The following is an 11343-nucleotide window of genomic DNA, read 5'->3' on the forward strand; positions in this document are numbered from 1 at the left end:
CTTCACTCTGTGTCTGACCCCGGGAGTGTGTTATATGACCGTGAGGAGGGAGTTTCACTCCGTGTCTGACCCCGGGAGTGTGTGATGGGACGGTGTGGAGGGAGCTTCACTCTGTGTCTGACCCCGGGAGTGTGTGATGGGACGGTGAGGAGGGAGCTTCACTCTGTGTCTGACCCCGGGAGTGTGTGATGGGACGGTGAGGAGGGAGCTTCACTCTGTGTCTGACCCCGGGAGTGTGTGATGGGACGGTGTGGAGGGAGATTCACTCTGTGTCTGACCCCGGGAGTGTGTGATGGGATGGTGTGGAGGGAGTTTCACTCTGTGTCTGACCCCGGGAGTGTGTGATGGGACGGTGTGGAGGGAGATTCACTCTGTGTCTATCTCTTGTCTGGGGAGAGTTTGACAGGACAGTGTTGCTGGTGTTGTGATGAGGTTCCACAGAGTGTGAGTGAGTTCTGCCTCTCCTCCGCAGATCGCTCAGCAGCAGAAGGAGAGCCAGACGACACAGCGTGCCGAGCGAGAGGTGACCCGCATGGTGATTGCCATGGTGATGGCCTTCCTGATCTGCTGGCTCCCTTACACATGCTTTGCCATGGTGGTTGCTGTTAACAAGGACATCGTGATCCAGCCCACTCTGGCCTCCATGCCTTCGTATTTCTCAAAGACCGCCACCATCTACAACCCCATCATCTACGTCTTCATGAACAAGCAGGTACAACCAATTCTCCCACCTTCACTGAAGAAGCAACTAGACATACAATACTGGGCAAAAGTCTTAGGCACATATATGTATAGCTGGGGTGCCTAAGACTTTTGCACAGTACTACAGTAATTTTATGTATCACACTGTACTGTTGACATCCAAAAAAGCAAATTTCATGACATATGTGAGTGATGATAAACCTGATTCTGATAGGGGTCTCTATTGTGGACTGAGAGTGGGAAGAGGGCAGGGAGAGGAGAATTGCGGTTGGGAAGAGGGGAAGGGAGAGGGGAGGGAGCGGGAAGCACTGGAGAGACATTCTGTAGTGATCAATAAACCAATTGTTTAGAATCAAATGACCTTGCCTGGAGTCTCGGGACTGGGTGTGTCTGCACCTGCACCACCCCCACCCTGGCATTCCTTCTCTGCCACCTGTCCCACACCTTCCCACATCACTCCACCCTCACCATTCCCAACATCCTTTGTTCCTGCCACAAACCTAGTGAACTTAATTTAATTTAATTTATTTATTTATTGAGATACAGAGTGGAACAGGCCCTTCCGGCAATTCGAGCCACACCTGCCCAAAAATCCTCTGATTTACCCCTAGACTAATCACTGGACAATTTACAATGACCAATTAACCTACTAACTGGTACATCTTTGCAATGTGGGAGGAAACCGGAGCACCCAGAGGAAACCCACGCAGTCACAAAGAGAACGTACAAACCCCTTACTGACAGCGGTGGAAATCGAAACCTGATCTTACAGCTGGTACTGTAAAGTGTTAACTAACCACTACGTTACCGTGCTGACTCTGTAGAACTCTGTTAATCCACCAGGTCTGGGACATCACTGGTGTCGGACTAGCAGATTTTGTTAATATTCTAACACCTTTAATTCACTTTTTATTTGAAGATGTTATATTATATTTAGTTAATGTGCTGAGTTTTTAAAAAGAAGCTCGAGAAACAGAAGGGACAAGTCAAATGGAGCACAGAACCAGATCCGGTAAATATTCCTAAGAGAACCAGGTACTGAATCGTCGGGATTTCCGAACGGTTGGATCGCAGATGATCAGAGTTCCTCTGGGTCTGCCTGCCACTGCCACCTGGTGGCCAGCTGGAGGATGGCACCTCTGCTTGGCTGATTTAAGAGCACTTCAGATTGTAGAACTGTTTCCTTTCTGTACCCGAGGATGGCCAAGAGCTTTGTAGACAACGAGGCACTTTTGAAGTGTAATGGGATTAAAGGCTGATTTATACTTGTGCGTCAACTCGACGCCGTAACCTACGCAAGTGGCCTACGCGCGTTGTGAGCATTTATACTTGTGCGTTGGTGTGTCTGCGTCGCTCTGCAATTCGGGCATGTCGTGCATGTGTACCTATGGTGTCGAGTTGACACACAAGTATAAATCAACCTTTAGAATACAGCAGCTGACAGGGTAGGATCCCATGAGGAGGGATAACCATTCACCCACACCACCAGGGAGAACTTCAGGCAATACTGTGAGAGCAACATGCACAAAATGTTGGAGGAACTCTGCAAGTCAGGCAGTATTTATGGAGGGGAGTAAACAGCCAACGTTATGAGGTGAGAACCTTCATCAGGACTGGAAAGGAGGGGGTGAACCAAGTCTCAGGACAGACACAGTGGTAGATATAAAGTAGTCTTTTTATTTGATATACACTCTCACAAACAAATAAACTAACAGCCTTTTGGAGTCACGAGAGAGAGAGAGACAGACAGACAGACAGACAGAGACAAAGACTCTCTGACCCAACGTTACTCCTCATTTTTATGTGTTAAAAAACATAGTTAACAGGACAATTTCTATAGTTACAATGCCTTCATAATCTTTCTTTTGAGTTACATGTAGTTTCAATTGCCTGGATCTTCCCACTAACTCACCTAAAGTAAGTGTTAATTATTGTTGTATTCATACAATGGATGTTGATTGCGTTCATGCATACGCAGACATACATTAGTTAAGTGCCTGTTCCCTGGTTCTAAGCTGCATTTAAAATTTAATGTACAGTCTATATTCAGATCTGATGGTTGGCTGCTGAAGTCAATGTTGGGTATATGCACTAACCCCAAAATATATCCTAACAGTCCCTTCTCTTGGCCCTCACGGACAAAATAAATTGTTCCAGGAAAGGCCAACCGATCTACTCAAATAGGGCAACAAAAATGCTCTGCTTTGGAACCTCTCCCCCAATTACTCTATGTGCATCTACATTTATGCTATGATCCGTAATGGCTACTTACAAGACACTAAGCAGAGAGATTGTTCCAGAAATTTGACCAACACTCCTCAAAATACAGCTTTGTCATTCATATGCCTGTTGCCTCCTTCCCTGCTGGCTGACTGCAGTTTAATCACATTCTTTATCTTCACTCCTTTCATCTCTGATAGCTAAAACTCTGCAGTGGCTATCAGTGGTTAGTCTCTTTCCAGGGTCACCGGCAAGGTAAATGTATCAGGCTTACAGGCCCTCTTATCGATGTACAGGAAGGACTGGGGTGGTCTCTATTTGAATGACTGTAAAGACCTCTCCCCGGTGGCACCGAAACATCCAGCTGATAGCTGGCCCCGCTGAAAGGGCCCAGCTCGTTTATATTCATTCCCCATTTCGGTTGGGAGTGTCTGCCTTCAGGTGCCATTTGCAATTTCTTCTCTTTCTCAGCCTGCCATGCCATTGAAGTTGTGGAATCTGCTGTCTCTGCTGTAACTTGGGTCCATCCCCATCTATTTTCCCCAGTGTCTTACCTATTTTACACCGTACAACTAATCATCTGCCTTCAGCAACCAGCCTTCATTACAGGGTACCCGTTCCCATTATACTTTGGCTTGTTGTCGTGCTCTCTCTGTGTCTTCTGCTTTTGCTGGGGGGTCTGCTTTCATCAGGTGTGGTCAAGTGTGATGCAGCTGGCTGGGATTCATCTCTCTGATTCTCTGCAATGACACCGTTACCAGGAACACTTGACCCCTCGCTCTGTGTGTGGGGGCAACAAGAAGGTGAGTTGTACAGTTTAACCAGTATCCAGAGTTTCCACTGGCTGCCTCATCGGGACTGTACAGGAGCCATTCGCCCAGAGCACCACCTGTGCTCCTATCGATCTGGGAGCAAACCCTGCCTTTTCCTCATCTGGCACCCCCGCCCCATCTTACTTCCTTCAAAGGGGTCTTCCTTCCTTTCATTAAGTCCTGTATCGGAGCCACTAGTGCAGAGAACTCTGCTGTGAAATTATAGCAGTAATTGATTAGGCCCATTAGCCTCCTTACGTTTACTGACTGGGGTGTAGAGTTGATTGCAGGATGTCTGTAATCTGACATGTCCTTCTTCCCTTGGGAAATCATGTAGCCTAGGTGCTGTACGGTTGGCTTTACTGTCTGGGCTTTGTGTGGACTGATTGTTTCACAGTATCTCTAAAACATTGGCTATCGCCCCAAAATGACCTGCTTCATCTTCCGAAGAAATTGGTAGAGTATCTACATATTGCAAGCTGTTTGGCCGGTAGGGTGTTAGATTGAGCTTTTCCAGAGTTTGCACCGCGTCTTTATGAAAAAATGGCTGGGCTATTGCAGTATCCCTGGGGAGTCTGGTCCGTGTATTCTGCTGCCCACCAACGGTGAAGGCAACTCGGTCTTGGGACTCAGGTGCTAAGATCCGTTAGCGATATCCTGGACTGAGAAAATGTTATGTTCTGAAGACAGGCCATTCAGGATTGTAACAGGGCTCACTACAGTGAGATGCAATTAATGACGATATAGTCTGTTGTTATTGACATGATCCATTGGGCTTCCTTGCTAACCATATACAGTAGGCGAAAAGATGGCAGCGCACCGCGCGTGCGCAGCTCTCCGATGAAAAATGATGTTGTATCTGTTAAATAAAGGCCGTGGACAATTCTGATTTGATGGAGAATGGACGTGAAATCACAGAGGAACAACTAGAGAAATTTCTGAAACGCCCATTCACTGCTGTTGTTACTGTGTGGTCGGGAATCTTTCAGAGGGTAGGCCTCAAAATCCCCGGCCTTGCCTGCTTTTGGCGACCGAGAAGGAAGTCGAATCTTTCGGCAGAGATGGCACTCAGTACTCGGTGTCGGAGAGCTGATCAGAGCTCGAAGTTTTCTGATGACTCAGAGTCGGATTGTGGTCGGCATGGCAGGGAGAGTTTTTCTTCCTTCTCCCGTCTGTGTGAGATGTGGGACATTTGAGAGACTTTGAACTTTACTGTGCTCATGGACTTCTTCATCAAGTTATCGTATTGTTGCACTGTTGTAACTATATGTTATAATTATGTGGTTTTGTCAGTTTTTTCAGTCCTGGTTTGTCCTGTGTTTTGTGATATCGCACTGGAGGAAATAATGTATCATTTCTTAATGCATGCATTACTAAATGACAATAAAAGGGGACTACGTGTCTTCATAATCTAAATTGACACAGTCCTGATATTCTGGGTCCTTCACTGCAGTCTGAACTACTGTCAGGGCATCAGCTTTTATAGGGCACTGCTTATAGGGTTTACGCAGGTCCCCTCTATCTTAACTGAGTTTATCTTCATTCGACCACAACCTTGCTTGTGTCTAGCCCACCTGTAGACACCATCCTGTCTCCAGTCTCTGATGATCAGAGCAGCTGCAGCTGTGCTGGCTAGGTTGTGAACACTTGGTTGTACATGTTCGCTGCCCCTGACTTGTCCATATTATTTCTCCCTTTCCGGAATCTATAATGGCCCCCCACCTCCCTTAGAATGTCTATTCCTAGGATAGTACCCTCGTTATCTGGACAGACCCAGGAATCTACAGGAAGCTGCACCCCCTCAATCTAAAGTACCTGGGGCTGACTTCTCTCCGCCCTACTGGACCGGTAATGTAAATCGCCTCTCCAGTCGTGGGCTTGGGTAGTATCAATACTGACGATCCTGTGTCCACTAACATTTCACTTAATAACCGTTTTGTGTACATCCGTGGATGACCACCACTGACAATGCAGGCTGCCGTCAGTCATTTGTCTGACCTCACCAGCTCTATGATCTATCTGGTCAGCAATCAAATCAGAAAGAGCGGACACTGCTGTGGATTCTGTCTGCTTTGGTGAGTGGTTCTCCAACCATGGCCTGAGAAGCCACCATTGTAACAAATTGTCTCCTTCTCCCTTCCACACCTATTCCGGCAGTTTCTTGCTAGCTGCTCTGGTTGCTGGCACACAAAACAAGTCCTCTGTGATATCACAGCAGCTACTTTATAACTTCTCCCCGCTCCTCCCCAGACTATTTCACTGGCTCATGATACTATTGTGGAGCAGGTTTATCCCCCCACTATCCCCAAATCTAAAACTTCCTGGTGGGCTCTCAGGCCTTCCTTCAGCATTTTCAGGAAAACTGGGTCATCCCTCCCTGGATTATCCAACCCTGAATACTCCTCATACACTCAATATTTATGTTCTGCATAATCCATGGCTGTCTCATCAGCTCTTTAAATCACTGACATTATCGTTCTCTAGTTACTCTCACCTCCCCTAGTCACTACCTCATTTCTACTTTAAGGAAGTGATATTTCTCTTCATTGCTGGCATTCCCAGTAGTTGCTCACGTGCCATTCTGCACTCCCTGGGCCATACTGTCCCATATATTCCTCGGGCACTTTACTTTTACCAACACATGTATATCTTTGGGGTGCATCTGGTGAATTTCAACTATTTCCTCAAGCTTGCGCCAGAATTCTGAATTCCCACATGCGACTTGAAGTGAGGGCAGCTCTGACAAAATGCTCTGTTTCTCCCCAGGGTAAAGGGCTTATGGATGGTCATAATCAAGGTCAAGGGCTGGCTTGGGTTGTAAGGGTTCTTGACCTGACGTTGCCTAACCTCTACAGGTGCCACCCTGACGAATATCTGGGTATAACCTCATCCTCAAAAACCTCTGTCCTAATTCCCACATTATGTATATATAACTGATGGGTAAATGTTAAACTGTACATACTTAAAACCACATAGAATATACTCTGCAATCTGCCACCTACTGTACGTGCTTCTGAACTAATAATGCCTGTTGTATTCCTTTGCATTTGAAACTGTTACACCAAGGTTACAGACTTATTGTTAAACACACAAACACGTTCGCTAACACATCTGTTGCTATACAGTTCCCCGGAGTATTCGCGCACTTCACTACTGTCCCAAACCGTCAGTAATCACCTTTTGCAACTGATAGCCTCATCTCAGCAAATAAACACACAAAGTTTAGTCTCTTACATAAACACGCATGCACACACACTGCACTGCTTTTATATCTACCAATTCAGCTCTCCGCCATGTTCGTGTTACCTCTCAATACTTTAGTCACTGACCCAAACAGACCCAAGTGAGAGAGCTAATTTTAAAAATGCTGAGATTACTGGCCACATGTTGGGTCGCGAAGGCATCCCGGACGAGCCCCCAAATGTTGTAACGTGACAGATATAAAGCAGTCTTCTTATTTGATCAGGGGCAAATAAGTTCGCAGCCTTTTGGAGCCACAAGAGAGAGACAGAGACATTCCAACTCAACAGTACAGCATATTTTTACATAGGTAACAGGACAATTTCTATAGTAACAATGCCTGGATCTTCCCATCAACATACCAAAAGTAAGTGCTAACTACTGTTGTCTACATGCAATGTGGTGTCGATTGCATTTATGCATATGCAGACAATATCAGTAAAGTACCTGTTTCCTGGTTTCAAGCTGCATTTTAAATTTAATTTACAGTCCATATTCAGATCTGAAGGTTGGTTGCTGAAGTCAAATTTCACAATAGGTCCTAACCCCAAATTTTGCCCTAACATGGGGAAGAAACCAGAATAAGAAGGTGCGAGGGGGTAAGGAGTACAAGCTAGGTAAGACCAAATGAGGAAGAAGGTGGATGGGTGGGGGAAGGACGGTGAAGTAAGAAACTGAGAGGTGATAGGTGGAAGAGGTAAAGGACTGAAGAAGAAGGAATCTGATAGGAGAGTATAGTGGACTGTGAGAGAAAGGGAAGGAGATGGAGCACCATACAGAGGTGATGGGCAGGTGAGAAGAGAAGGGGTGAGAGGGGAACCAGAATGGGGAATGAACAAAGGGGGGGGGGGAAGAAATGAAAAACCAGAAGTTAGAGAAATCAACGTTCATGCCATCAGATTGGAGGCTACCCAGACACTGCGAGGATGTTTGTGTTTACTTGACGTAGCCTTAGAGCAGCACACCGCCTGAAGAAATGCATCCCTGACAGAGCAGCACTTCCTATGTACTGCACCAGGAACACTGGGGACAGTTTTATGTTTATTTCTCCTGAGTGAAACCTGAACTCAGTTCAGGACAGAAACAGCTCTTCACTCTGGCCAGATGCACACAGAGGAGGGGGGTTCTGAACCTACCCCTGCCATTGTTTAGTTTGCTGTGTTGTTTACGTGTCATACGATATGGGGAACAGGCCTGTCGGCCCCTCTAGTCCATGCCAACCATCAAACACCCATCTACAGTGATCTCAGTCCATAACCGTCATGCTGTGTGCGGGCAACATTGGAACCCAAGTGCGGAGGAAAGAGATTCTGTTGCAGAGACGGCAACCGGAGTTTACTCATTGGAATTCCAACAGAACGTCGGTTGCTGGGCTGAGTGACACCTCAAGATGTTACATTCTCAAAACTGGGACCCTGCGATTGGTGCTAATCGGGCGACTGCTCTAATAATGCGAGTTACGTGGAATCCCCGAGCCTAACAAACTTAACAAGTTTAATCGGAAAGCACCAGGAGACCGCATTACAAAGAGCAGGTCATTCGAGGAAAGCACAAGGACTTCTAAACAATTTAACAATTCTTGTTAAACAGCAATGAACTATCTCAGGTGCTGTAAAAACCTCAGAGCCCAACACTCTCTGGCTCCCTGCACCAGGCCCAAAGAACTCATTACAATTAAGGCATAGGAGCAGAATTAGGCTATTTGACCCATTGAGTCTGCTCTGCCATTCCACCATGGCTGATTTATTATCCCTCTCAACCCCATTCTCCTGCCTTCTCCCCGTAACCTTTGAAATCCTGACTAATCAGGAAACTATCAACCTCCACCTTAAGTACATCCAATGACGTGGTCTCTACAGCTGTCTGTGGTAACGAATTCCACAGATTCACCACTCTCTGGCTAAAGAAATTCTTCCTCACCTCTGTTCAGAGTTGGTTGAGGAAAGCAGAGATGAGTGATGGCAGAGGTGGAGTTCCAAGGAGGGCATGGTTGAGGCAGGCAAAGGCAGAGCTAGGGTCAAAGCAGAGTTGCTATGTCCCCGAGAGCAAGGAAAGTCCTGATGTCTCTTTGATTTAAACGCCGGGCTGAATGCTGGTGACATGATTCAGGCTCCAAAATTGTTTGAGAGCGAAGAACGACTTACGTTTAAATGATTTAAGTGCGAGGCTAGATTGAAAATGTCAGGGTGTTGGGATTGGAGGCGAGGCGAAGTCTGGTTCTTCCCCATAAGGTTTACTTAGCCCTGCGCTGAACTGAGGCTGTAGTCTGCTCTGGTCTGGTTTCTGTCTTTTGTAAAACATAATTTCTGAAGCTCTTTGCTTACTTTTATCGTTTTTTCTTTTATTGTAGAGGAAAGGGAATTGTTGAAAATGGGATTAATAATGGGAGGTTGATGGCCATCATAGACAGTGTCTGAAGAACTTTTTGCCGGGTTGTATCTCTCTAAGACTCTTGTCTCTGTAGTTTACTGCGATATCTACAAATGACTTCTCCCCACTCTGCACCCCTGTCTCTCCCCTCCCAATCATCTCTCTCTCTCTCTTTCTCACACTCTCTCCTTTCTATCTCTCTCACACCCACACACTCGCTCTCTCTCATAGACACTTCCTTTCTCTCACACATACTTCCTCTCTCCCTCTTACTCACTCTTACACATGCACCAACTTTCTCTCTCACCAGCACTCTCTCACAGAGACACACACACTCACTTCCTCCCTTTCACACTCTCTCTCTCTCTCTCACATATACATACGCAGACTCACACCAACTTTCCTTCTCTCTCTCCTCCCAATGGTCTGACCGTTTCTCCTTTCTCTCCCCCCTGCAGTTCCGGGACTGCCTGCTCACCACCCTGTGCTGCGGCCGCAACCCGTTTGCGGGCGATGAAGAGAAGACCTCCAGCTCCACTGCAGGGAGTCGCACCGAGACCGTCACCCTCTCCGAGGTGGGTGGCAACAGAGTCTCCCCAACTTGAAACACAAAAGAGATGCTGCTGCCAGGATCCCTCCCCATCAGCAATCCCCTTAACGATTAAAGATTAGTTTTATTTGTCACGTGTACATCGAAACGTACAGTGAAATGCATCATTTACGTCAATGACCAACACAGTCTGAGGATGTGCTGGGGGCAGTCCACAAGTGTCGCCGATATGGCATGCCTACAACTTACCAACCTGTACATCTTTGGAAAGTGGGTGGAAATCAGAGCACCCAGAGGAAACCCACACAGTCATGGGGAGAAAGTACAAACACCTCACAGGAGCTCTGCGGGAGGGTCTGGCGAGTGGGCCGAATTTTAATGAGTATGGGGAAGAGGAATGAAAGGGGGGCAGGGTTATATGGGGTTGGACAGGCGAGTGGCACGGTGATGCAGTTAGTTAGAGCAGCCACCAAACAGCACCAGAGTCCCGGGCTCAATCCTGACCTAGAGTACCGTCTGTGTGGAGTTTGCACGTTCTCCCTGTGGGTTCCCCTCAGGCTCTCCAGCCTCCTCCTACACCCCAACAATGGTTAAATGTTCAGTCTAAATTGTCCATAATGTGTGGAATCTGGGAGCATTGGATCGGAGATGATTGGAATGTGGGGAGAAGAGAGAATGGGATTAATGCATTTGGGTGGTTGATGGTCAGTACAGACTTGGTGGGCCGAAGGGCCTGTTTCTGTGACTCTGAGAAAGGGAGGGGGTGGTTACGAGAGAGAAAGAGGCACCTACATGATGAGTGAGCAGCACAGTCTCTGTCTACATGTTCCATGAACTCTTTATGGATTCCACCAGCACATCTGGCCAGTGTCGAGACTTGTTTACCATGTCAGGCAAGTCCACATCTGTTCTGAGGACTGTCCTCTGAGATCTTTCTGAACAGATTGCTCAGTGAGGAAACCTGATATCCAGTGTTTGTATGAGTGACTGATTCAATAAACTGTACAAGTAATGAGTCCACGTTTTACTTGTGTCCCTTCTTATTTCTCCTGCATGAAACACTCTGGCTCTGATCCACATACTGTACCATGCGTGGCACCGAACAACATAGAAAAACTGCAGCACAGAAACAGGCCTTTTGGTCCTTCTTGGCTGTGCCGAACCATTTTCTGCCTAGTCCCACTGACCTGCACACGGACCATATCCCTCCATACACCTCCCATCCATGTATCTGTCCAATTTATTCTTAAATGTTAAAAAAGAACCCGCATTTACCACCTCGTCTGGCAGCTCATTCCATACTCCAACCACTCTCTGTGTGAAGAAGCCCCCCCCAATGTTCCCTTTAAACTTTCCCTCCTCACCCTTAACCCATGTCCTCTGGTTTTTCTCTCCCCCAGCCTCAGTGGAAAAAGTCTGCTTGCATTCACTCTATCTATACCCATCATA

General features: G+C 46.9%; 1 protein-coding gene across 1 annotated transcript in view; it reads left to right on the top strand.

The window, feature by feature from the left end:
• LOC134337082 (pinopsin-like) overlaps positions 1-10690 on the top strand; it is a 19460-nt gene extending 8770 nt beyond the window's left edge. The window contains exons 4-5 of the mRNA XM_063031892.1: positions 473-712; positions 9803-10690. Of these exons, the coding sequence (XP_062887962.1) occupies positions 473-712; positions 9803-9949 (387 nt within the window). The 3' untranslated portion in view covers positions 9950-10690. The remainder of the gene's footprint in view (positions 1-472; positions 713-9802) is intronic.
• Positions 10691-11343: the final 653 nt, after the last annotated feature.

The sequence above is a fragment of the Mobula hypostoma genome, chromosome 23, assembly GCF_963921235.1.
Source record: "Mobula hypostoma chromosome 23, sMobHyp1.1, whole genome shotgun sequence".
In the NCBI taxonomy this organism is placed as follows: domain Eukaryota; kingdom Metazoa; phylum Chordata; class Chondrichthyes; order Myliobatiformes; family Myliobatidae; genus Mobula; species Mobula hypostoma.